The following is an 11,714-nucleotide window of genomic DNA, read 5'->3' as shown; positions in this document are numbered from 1 at the left end:
TAGACATCATCCCAGTCAAATGACCTATTCCATGAGCTGTGCGCTTATGTGATTGTGATGTCACTCAGCATCATGGTGCCCTCAAAGGTATCCACCACCACCACACGTTTTTGTTGCGTCTCTCCATTTACCATTTGCGAGTAAGTTGCCGGTACTAAGATATTCTGTAGTCCAGGTGCACAGGTAAGACAGCAGAGATGGACTCGTATGGCATATTTGGCGACCGCTTGGTCCCCGGTGCCCGGTTGTACTCGGCGTCCACCAGCTACAAGGTGCTGTCGTTACTCAGCAGCGGTACCTTCGGGAAAGTGGCCAAATGCCGCAAAATGGATAGCGACAAGACGGTGGCGGTGAAGATGATTAGGAATCAAGGCAGCTTTGCAGAGCAGGCCAAGATTGAGGTAGCGTGAACCTCGGTTTGATGTGGAGGGTATGTTCCAGAAGTTCTGTGAAAATCAGTGATCATGTAAAACGCAATTAAAAATAAAATAAAAAAGATTCGATTAGAACTCCCACACCCCTAAAATAGTTTTGAACACTTCAACTTATTAACCCAATAGACTCTGGCCAATTTTGTGCTTGTTTATGCTGGTGTAAAAAGTAGCGGTGTAAAGTAGGTACGGTGTTTTTACCATGCTACGCACTCCATTTGGCATGTGCTCTCTGCAGATTGACACGCTGCAGAAAGTAAAAATGCTGCAAAACTCGAAAAGACATCTAGTTCTGTGGAAACGAGTCTTCAGCGACATGGGGCACATTTGTCTGGAGTTCGAGTATCTGGACAAGAGTCTTTATGACCTCATGAGAGAACGACAATTCAAACATCTTCAAGTGAAAGAGATTCGACCCATGCTCCATCAGGTACGTTTGAAGTTTGGACCCCCAATAAGAAGACGACTGACAAACCGTGTTTTTTATGACCTTGCAGCTGGCCAGCGCTCTGGACCACTTGAAGCGTGCTCATATGATTCATGCGGACATCAGGTTGGACAATGTCATGCTGATCAACCACCAGCGGCAACCGTACAGAATCAAAATCAGTGACCTCTGCTTGGCCCAAGGCGCTTCGGCCACCAAACACAACTCCAATGTTCAGAGCCACACATACTGGTATTTCTTTGCATTTTTGCACCATGATATTGTATCGGGAAATCTTGAGTCCAAGTCAGTTAGTCGGCCAATTATCAAATCACTCGAAGGGTTGCTCTATTGTAGATTTAATGTCTCGCAGGAATTGAGCCTTTATCTTCTGACAGGTCTCCAGAGATCTTACTGGGGGCCCCATACACTGAGGCAACAGACATGTGGTCTGTCGGTTGCGTGGCGGCTTTCCTCTACATCGGCACTCACATGTACCCTGGCAAGAAGGAATATGAAACGGTAATTGACCACATTACATTTCCCATCAAAGTAAGACTTCATAGATTGTTCCTAATCATGGGCTTGTTCTTAATCATGGTCTCTGTTTTGCCTCTTCAGATAAAGTACATTATGGAGACTCAAGGTCCCTTTCCAGAGGACATCCTAGTCTCTGGAGAAAAGACTGGGGACTTTTTCCATAGGGACAACAAAACCAGTTCGTGGAGACTGAAGGCAACCTCATTTTAAAGTGAATTTTAGAGGTCAAATGCTTTAGGCTAACCCACACCGTGTCTCCCCAGACGCCAGAATATTACCAACAAGAGACAGGATTTGCAGCGCGAGACACCCGAAAGATAAAGCTGACGTCTCTCAATCACCTTCAACAAGTACGTCGGTTGAATCTTAAGACCTCACTAGTACAATCAACCCCTGGCGCGCCCAGACAGGGACTGAGCCCTGCTGTGAAGAGCAAAAAACTGCCAGCGATCACAACATTGTTTGGGTTTGTTTCAGCTCCAGCCTTGGGTTTCCGATGCCCAGTATCCCGCTGACAAAGACGTGCACGCAGACGACAAGCAGATGTTTGTGGACGTGCTCAAGGGAATGCTCCACCTCAACGCATCCCAGCGACTGACTCCGCGTCAAGTCCTGGCACATCCGTTCGTCACCATGAGCCACCTGAAGCTTCATCGTGACGTCAGCCAGCAGTACGTTGGTAGCCGCGTGAAATGAGGATTCAAATGCCGCTTTCGAGACCGGAATACAGTTTCAAGATAGGATTGTGGTTTCAAATGATGGTTTCCAGCATGTAACATAAACATCCCTTTGTTTTGCAGCGCAAAGTCGTGCTATGAGTTAATGTCTCACTGCAAGAAGGAAACATCTCGCATGAGCAAAAGAAAATCTTCAACTTTGCAGAGATCTTCCTCAAAAAGCAGCCAGAAGAAGAAAACCTCCACCACAAGAATCCACAAGAAGTCCCATGATGCCACATGTCATCATCCCGCCAAAAGACAAAAAAGTGGCGATGAAGACGACCGCACCAATCAAGCTAAACAACCTGCTGCCGAACGAAGCCTCACCCGGCTCTCGATTCACTCGAGACTTAAGTCTAAGGATGCAAAGTACATCAAGCTGAAAACCAGATTTGCGGCACGCTTCATGGAGGAGCAAAGCGCGATGGATGAAAACCAGACTTTTCAACGTGCTCCAACTCCGAACCACCAGCAACAACATCATTACTGTTCTGAACCAGGAACAAAGGCCTGGGCCCTGGGGAAGGATCTTCCTAAAGGTGTACTATTAAGAAAAAAGTAGGGGCGCAACTAATGATTTTTTTCATTACCAGATAATCTGTCGATTGTTTTGTCGATGAATCGGATAAAAAAAAAAAAAAAACAAGTTTTAATTTCTAGCCTTATGTTAATCAAAGGGTGGCCCGGTGGTCCAGTGGTTAGCGCGTCGACCTCACAGTGCAGAGGTCGTGGATTCGATCCCGGCTCCGGCCTTCCTGTGTGGAGTTTGCATGTTCTCCCCGGGCCTGCGTGGGTTTTCTCCAGGTACTCCGGTTTCCTCCCACATTCCAAAAACATGCATGGCAGGCTGATTGAACACTCCAAATTGTCCCTTGTTGTGAGTGTGAGCACGGATGGTTGTTCGTCCCTGTGTGTGCCCTGCGATTGGCTGGCGACCGGTTCAGGGTGTCCCCCGCCTACTGCTCGAAGACACCCGGATAGGCTCCAGCACCCTCTGTGACCCTTGTGATGATAAGCGAATAGGAAAATGGATGTTAAACAAAAGGACAACATTTCAAATTGACAATGTAGAAAGTGCACAAACATAAATTCAGCTACTTGTTTGGTTGGTAATGTGTCAGAAAACAGGCACAAATGTTGCTCGTCATTCTCAAAGTAAAATGAGAAGTTTGCAAATCTTTTAATTTGGTTCCACAACAAGTCTGAAATACAATTGAAATTTGACATTTACTGTTGAGTGGCTGCAATTCTGAGAATTTGGACAATTTTAAACAAAGGCTTCGACGATGAATAGATAATCAAAAATAATTATCAATGAATATGTTAATTGATTTGTTGTCGATTCATCTTTGCACCTCTTGACAAACGCCCTAAAGGCCGTCGTTCTCTGTTCACTGAGATATCAATGCACACTTGTAATGAGGTTTGGGTTTCAATTTCGGATTTTAAGATCGGGTTAGGGTTTCAAATTAACATTCGAGTCAGGGTAAGGTTTTCAAGGCAGGGTTGGCAGTTCAAAGCAGGGATTGAAACCAGGGTTTTGGTTTCAAAGAAGGGTTTCAAAGGATAGCCTTTTGACAAAAAAGACATTTATTTCACTGCAGGCTAACCCTCATCTACTCCATTGAAAAAGTCATCTCTTCTCATTTAGCTCGACTTCTTCTAATTTAGCTCGAGCTTATCTTATTCAGCAGTAGCTCCTCTCGTTTGGTCGTCAAGTAGCTCACCTCATCTGAAGCTACGTAAACGTCCCGACCTGATTATCCTCCCACTGGTCATGTGGCGTGAAAACAGTAGCTTTATTTATCCGGCAGAGGAGGACGCCCAAATGTCACAAGCGGGCGCTTTGGCCCGGCGGACAGGCTTAGGTGGCGAGCAAAGGTGCTGATCCAAACTGACATTTGAAAAAGTGGCGGCCGGCACAATGTGCATTCACGCGGTTACGCTTTGTTCTCTGACAGATGAAGACGACACAAAAACAATTTGCCACTTGAGATCAGAGCCAACGGTACAACACACGACTTCCGATTATCTGGTGTCAGTTTTGCCTGCCCATTGACAGAATGAAGGCAAAGCCTAAAATGTTAATCGTTACATTTTCTTTCAAAATGTTACTACATTGCTGTTTCCATGTCGATTCGATATAAAGTAAAGATTCCAAACTTGTGTTGAGTGGAGGCTATGATTTCTTTTTTTTAAATATCAATGTTAGATTTCAGTCAGAGTCAGCTACTGTCGTTCCACATTCCCGTCATGAATGCACCGAATGGGCTGTGACAAACTGATTCCAGTGTAACATCAGCCCACACCCACACTGCGCAGTACAGTAATGTTTTTTTTTTCATCTTGAATCGTGCTCGGCCATCAAGCAAAATGACACCAGCGAGGACACCGAACACAGTGTTTCAACTCTTCAACACATAAATGAGGAAACATTTTTTTGTACAAAAGGAGTCAAAGTATATATTTTGTTAACCGTAGAAAATAGAAATAATTTGGTCCAAACATCATTATTCTAAAACCTGAAATCCCTTTACAGAATTGTTAAATAAGAGTAAAAATGATTCATTATTGATCATTGACTCATTGAGGCTGATGCTTCTTTTGGAAGGATTGTGCAAAAAAAAAAAAAAAAAACACTATTAAAAATGACTGCATTTCAACAATGTTATTTTTTTCTTTTCTATTTGGCATTACAAACTTTATATAAAAGATAATTTTTACTTGATTTCTTTTTTGAAAGACTAATTAAAAAAACAATGTAAAAATGAACAATTTGAATGTGCGTTCGTTTTGAATGTTTTGAAAGACATTGAAATAATTGTCACAAAAAAGCCAAAGAAAAAGCACCCCCCGCCCAAAAAAAACCCCAAACAAAGGAGTCTTTCTTTGGGGGTTTTCAGTCGAGTGCTATGTCTTGCCAACAAGGGACTTTTGAATATAATCAATATTATGCTCGATAAGGCAGTCGTCATCTTCGCCAATCCACTGCCTTACTCATGCCTGCTGGTTGCATGTAAGCGCGTGTGTGTGTGTGTGTGTGTGTGTGTGTGTGTGCATCATGGTTGAGCCTGACAGGCAGAGTTGATTGTATCAGCTTTTTATCTCAAGAGACCACCACTCTCGACTGTGTGCTTTCATTCACTTCACCGCCTTGTGTGTCGAATGCTGGCTGGTGTCCATGTTTGCAGCGAGGGCGGGCGGGGACTGTAATATTATTATGGGATGACAGCCATCGTTTTGGCCAGGCTCTGACCTTGCGGAGTTGAGTTAATTGTGAAGTTTGTGCTTTATGGGTGAGTCATCAACTTTTTGCCGCCATGTGCTGGCCACACTCAAAAATGAAAAATAAAATATCTCACAATTTTGTGTTGCTCATCTGTCTTATATGTGTGGTTCAAGTTTGGTAGCATTCGGGCAAAAACTACTGATCAGGTTGTCTTTGAAGGAAACCAACAAGCCACTAAAATGAACTTAAAATGTTCACTTCAAACATAAACGCCAGACTGACCTTATCTTTTCAGGCATAGCTTCTTCAGAGGTTTCAACAGATCTAATAGACAGAAATGCCCACCAAATTTGAAGTTGCTAAGTGAAACTGATTTGGGAGGTATATTTTCTTGGGGTGAATCCCGGAAACAACCAAAATGACCTTAAATTGGTCATTTTCAACCGAAGTGGCAGACTTCCTGTGTTTTTTCAGGGATGACTTCTACAGACTTTTTCATGGATCTACTCATGATAGACACAATTACGGGTATTTAATTTCATTTTTCTGGGTGAAACTGTTTTTAGGACTGAACTGTTTTAAAGACCAATGAAAACAACCAACTTGACACACTTAATTGCCTTTTCAAACAAAAATGGCAGACTCTCTGTGTGTGATCATGCATAGCCTCTTGAAGCATTTTTGTGGGTCTATTCCTTTTTCCAGATTTACTATTGCAAAATGAAACTGGCTTTAAGGGCTACATTTTTTTGACGAGCCACTGGAAATACTGTAAATACTCAAAAGAACCTTAACAAATGTCACTTTGAACCAAAATGGCAGACATCCCGAGTCCTTTCTGGCATGGCTTCTTGTGATTTTTTTTTTTTTTTTTTTTTAATGGGTCTACTCATGATAGACATTCGTACCAAATTTCATGTTGCTAAATGAAACCGGTTTCGGAGCTAAATTTCCTGCAAAGAACTTGTGGAAATGACGGAAGTTAACGAAACAAAGGCCACTTTGAAGCAAACTGGCAGACTTCCTGTGCCTTTTCAAGCATGACTCCTTGTGACTTTTTTGTGGCTTTACTTATGATTGACACACTTACCATATTTCATGTTACCTCAGTGACTCTTTATGACTTTTTTGTCGGTTTACTTATGATTGACACGCCTACCATATTTCATGTTGCTGAGTGAAATGGGCTTTGAGGGATGAATTTTCCCCAAAATTCCAGACGGCGCCTAAGAGCACATTTAAGCAGAAGTACATTTTCACCAGCTTGAAACAGCTACTGTATTGCTTCTCTTCAGGTGGCAAAGTAATGTCGCATTGCTTGACACATATTGATTTCCTGCATCTGCCACAATGCCGCACTGTGTAAGACCCATTAAATGTGTGTGTGCGTGTGTGTGTGTGTGTGTGTGTGTGTGTGTGTGTGTGTGTGTGTGTGCGCAGCCTTGCAGACCATTTAGAATCTGACTGATGCTGGAAAAATATCATCCCCTTTATAAATCTTGCGCAGTACTTTTACATGAGGATGCAAGTGACTCACATCCATCTGCATTAAAGCATCAGGAAAGTGAAAAAAAGAAAACCCGCATGAAAAAAAGAAAATCCGGCGTGGCCTCCAGTTTTATTGATTGACTTGAAATTGACTGGGCATGTTAATCATAAAATGTCGAAAGGCGGGCTGCCCGGTGGTCCAGTGGTTAGCGTGTCGACCTCACAGTACAGAGGGCCTGGGTTCAATTCCAGCTCCGACTTCCCTTGTGTGGAGTTTGCATGTTCTCCGCGGGCCTGTGTGAGTTTTCTCCGGGTACTCCGGTTTCCTCCCACATTCCAAAAACATGCATGGCAGGCTGATTGAACACTCCAAATTGTCCCTAGGTGTGAGTGTGAGTGTGAGCGTGGATGGTTGTTCGTCTCTGTGTGCCCTGCGATTGGCTGGCAACCAGTTCAGGGTGTCCCCTGCCTACTGCCCGAAGACGGCTGGGATAGGCTCCAGTACCCCCCAGTAGAAGTCTAATGGACCCATGCCAGAAATTAAAGAGGCAGCGGGCCATTTTGGTTTGAAGCAGCCATTTTGGGTCAATTACGGGGACTTTGTGCACTAATGAACTCCTACTAGGAAATTTGCCTGAGTCAAACTGTCTTAAGGTCTGAATTGTTGTAAGGGAGTGTATCCTGGTGAAAATATATGGATTAAAATGTATGTACTGTATTCTCAAACAGGGCCACCCCCAAAACTCACTCACTAAGCAGGTCCTAGAAAGTTCAAATGAAATCAGCTCCCGACACCAGTTTCACTTAGCAACATGACATTTATTAGGGTATGCCTATCATGGCGGTGGATCCAATAGAAAGTCTCAAGAATCCATTCACAAACAAAACAAGAACCCATTCACAAACAAAGACACAGGAAGTCTGTCATTTTGGTTCAAAGCTCGAATTTTCCTTCAAAGGAAATCCAGCCCACCAAACCAATTTCACTTAGCAAAATGAAATGTGGTCGGTATGTCTGTCGGGAGGGGACCCACTAAAAATTCTCAAGAACACATGCCCAATAACACACAGGAAGTCTGTAATTTTGGCGCGAAGCAGAAATTTTAGTGTAATTTTGGTGGCTTCCAGGAGTCCTTTAAATGGCATGTTTAACTTAGCAACATGAAATTTGGTGTACAGTGAAACTCCTCTACAACGAAATCATGTTTGCAGCAAGAAATTTTTCACAACGGGGTTTTTCACTGTAGCAAATTTGATCTCAGATGTAAGCACACACACACCCACACACACAAACGTATGTGTACTCTATTTTTATTCCAATAGTGCATAAGTATGAGCACACACTTATTTGACACTTCATATTGTCAGTGTAGAAAGAAAAAAAGGGAAAGAAATTGCGAATTTTACGATCAGCATTCACTTTCACTTACATCAATTTCTTGGATAATGTCTTTTATTTTGCTTGCTCCGTCTTTCATTTTGCTTTTACCCTCTCTTCCAGCATCAGAGCTCTTCTTGTCTTAGCTGCTTGACATCCAAAGGTCCGTTTTGTAGCCATTTTAGCAATGCAACATCCATCCTCGTCTGAATCTAACAATAACAAATACTTCCTGGCATGCAATGAACTTTTAAGCCAGCCATCGAGGACTACGAAGCGTCCCGTGGCTGGTTTTAGCATGATAACAAGTAAAGCATTCGAGGAAACGTTCGTTTATTTGAATGTCCGTCGAGCCATAAGCAATTTACTCTGAGCAGCTAATCGGATGCTACGGATCTAGCTTCAGTAACTAAACACATAGACAGTGAGGTCCCTCTTGGCCAATCGGAGGCCAGGATGATGCTCGGTAAGCCAATGGCAGAGCAGCTATGAGTATGTTGAGTCCAGGAAACTCGCAGCTGTGACCGAAATAAACATCGTTCACTATGTAAACCAATGTGGTGGTTGCTGTTGCCTTTTTTCGAACGAAGCAGTAGAGGTCGCTGTTGGATAAGACTTCGTTGTAGTGAATGTCTTGACGAGGCTGGAGCAGACAAAATGATTTCGTATAACGCAACAGGGGGTTTTTCGTCGTATGGGGGGCAGGAGAATGGGAATTGTGTTAATGCATGAAGATTTTTTCACATAAGGGGGTATTTTCGCCCATGCAGGTTTTGTTCTCGAGGAGTTTCACTGTACTGAGAAAAAGAAATAAAATCATATGATATACATTTATGAATTAATGTTTTAGTGCAGTACACACACACACACACGTGCGCACGCACACGCAGACACAGACACACGCGCACGCGCTTCAGTGAAGAGAAGGGGGAGGAGACACAGACAGCAGCACCCTGTGAGCACTGAGCAGCACACGAACAGGTGAGACAGGGAGACGAGAGAGAGCTCGATAGCGCTTGAGTACAGAGAAAAAAACTACACGGTGGAAAGTGGAAAGGTGAGAAAATGGATAGGCAACGCAATGAAATTTGGACTGATTTCAACTGAATTGATAGTTCAAAGGCAGCGTGTAGACTGTGCAAGGTTAAAATATCCAAGATCAAATTTTAATTGATAATTTGTTGTGTGGTAATCAAAGCTTACTTATGTTGTTTTACTGTAAATATTTAAACACTTATAAATATGCACAATCAGAGATTGGAACTTTTTGTTGACCTTGTTTTGAGATGGGTCTTTGTTTTTGTACTTTGTAATTTATTTTTTTGTAGCACTCCATGTTGTACGCCATGTTGAGTATGTTCAGAAGAATATAAAGCCATATAAATAATAAATATTTGATATACTGTATATTTTTTACATTCGTAATTCATTTTACACATAATTTTACATTATTTTTGGGAGTAAACTAATTTAAGCAACAAAAAAACTGAGGAGCCATTTGGGAGCCGAAAGAGCCGGCTCTTTTTAGTGAGCCGAGCCAAAATAACCGGCTCTCGAAAAAGAGCCGGAATTCCCATCACTAGAATGGGAATTGTGTTAATGCATGAAGATTTTTTTCACATAAGGGGGTATTTTCGCCCATGTAGATTTCGTTAAAGAGGAGTTTCACTGTATCATGAGAAGATGCAGAAACAAGCCTCAAGAAGCCATGCCAGAAAGGATACAGGAAGTCTGCCATTTTGGTTCAAATTGGCCTTTATTTACTGGCATGTCATTTCCAGTGGTTCTTTCAAGAAAATGTATTCCCAGAAGCCAGTTTCAATTATCATAATGAAATTTGGCAAGGATAAACCATCCAATAAGTCTTGAAAAACAAAAACCAAAAAGACATAGGAAGCCTTACACTTTGGTTCAAAGTGACCACTTTAAGGTTTTTGTTTGTTTGTTTGTTTGTTTTTTACAATGGGTACTTTAAGGAAAATTCTCCTCCAAAATCGGCTTGATTTAGTAAAATGAAATTTGGTAGCCATTTCTATAAAAATTAGACAAACTAAAAATTATTATCTATCATGTCCAAAGAGACACAAGAATTCTCTTATCTGGGTTGGAAGCAACCTTTTAATGTTTTTATTTTTATTAGATTTTTTTTTATTTTTTTATTAATTTTTTTTTTTTTAGTAGTCCTTTGAAGAAAATTCACCAGTTTTATCGATGGACACAAAATGGGGTGGGCAAATGAAAGGGTGTTTACTCGTCTCCTGGATGTTGCAACATTTTCGTTGTGCCAATGTGGGCGGAGCACAGTGCCAAAGTTGGATGACCACCTTGAAGATTCCTCATTGCTGTTTTAAATCTTATTCTTTGTATCACAGATTATCTTTCGCCCATTGACCACTGAGATATGTAAATGCATATATATATATATATATATATATATATATATATATGCATCTTGACAGTGAATGCCTCGTGTCTCGAATGGATTGCCAGATTTTCAGTACAGATAATCAAAAAATCCCGAGTCACTCTTCCGCATGTTGACAACGAATCGTATAACATGTACGCACACGTACAACATGCTTGCACCATGTCATTTTCCTCATGCAACCACGACTTTGTGAGCCCTCCCCTCTTGCACGTCCTCATCAATGAATTCCCCTTTTTTCACAGAATGAAATGCAACAGCGCATTCTAGCGGCTTTCTTTGGCGCAATTTCCCGTTTAGATGCTCATTAGTGCTCTCTACTGTCTGTCCACGGTTTAAAAAAAAAGTTTTAAAGAGAAATCTATTTCACAGGCCTCATTTCACCTCGTTATTGTTTCCTTTAATTCCTATGTTTTTTCCACTCGTTTAAGTAGTTTAGTCTTGTTCGAGTGTGGTTGATGTCTGTATAAATCATAATTAAGAGCTGCTGTCATTTTTGACACAGCACATACTGTTCCTCCCAACCAATGACTCATTTTATCAGGATTATATTCCTTTTTTTTCTTGGCAATTTCTCTAACAACGAGCTAAAAAATGAGATGCTGTGTGGTGACGGCTCAGTGTTAGAAATGCAAACTGCAATCACGTTAATTAAAGCTGCAAATGGTGATCAACCGCCTGTAAATTAACATGATACTATGATGCATCACTGAAATTGGCACAGATTGGATGCTTTGAATCACACTGGAAGACTTCCTCTTCCGTTTTGGGTAACGGATTTTAGGACATTATCATTCTTCCTGCAATAATAGAAGGAACTATTCACTTTCATTTCGATTGGTGAAACAAGTGTCAGGGGCTTTTTTTCCTTTGCAAGAATCCTTGACATGAACATCAAACCGAAGCCAATATGGGTCCACATTAGATGGCACATGCAAAAGAAGCTTGACAATTTAACATCGCTGCTCTGTCTATCATATAGCTGATTTCAATTGGAGCTCATTTCAGCCCAGTGCTTAGGAGGAGTTTGTTCAAGTACATGACCTGTAATTTCACTCAAAATGAGTGCTTCAAACC

The 11,714-nt window shown here is 41.8% G+C and overlaps 1 protein-coding gene across 1 annotated transcript; it reads left to right on the top strand.

The window, feature by feature from the left end:
• The first annotated feature begins 53 nt into the window (after nt 1-53).
• On the top strand, nt 54-2,723 carry LOC109526248 (homeodomain-interacting protein kinase 2-like). Its single transcript, XM_019887406.1, has 8 exons — nt 54-401; nt 670-861; nt 929-1,110; nt 1,257-1,380; nt 1,480-1,593; nt 1,662-1,748; nt 1,876-2,069; nt 2,199-2,723. Exons 1-8 carry the CDS (start codon nt 198-200, stop codon nt 2,677-2,679), a joined length of 1,578 nt encoding a protein of 525 aa, XP_019742965.1. The 5' UTR covers nt 54-197; the 3' UTR covers nt 2,680-2,723.
• The last annotated feature ends 8,991 nt before the right edge of the window (nt 2,724-11,714 follow it).

The sequence above is a fragment of the Hippocampus comes genome, unplaced genomic scaffold (assembly GCF_001891065.2).
Source record: "Hippocampus comes isolate QL1 unplaced genomic scaffold, H_comes_QL1_v1.1 scaffold202, whole genome shotgun sequence".
NCBI lineage: Eukaryota > Metazoa > Chordata > Actinopteri > Syngnathiformes > Syngnathidae > Hippocampus > Hippocampus comes.
The sequence above is the reverse complement of the archived record's forward strand: the minus strand, read 5'-3'. Positions and strand labels throughout refer to the sequence as shown.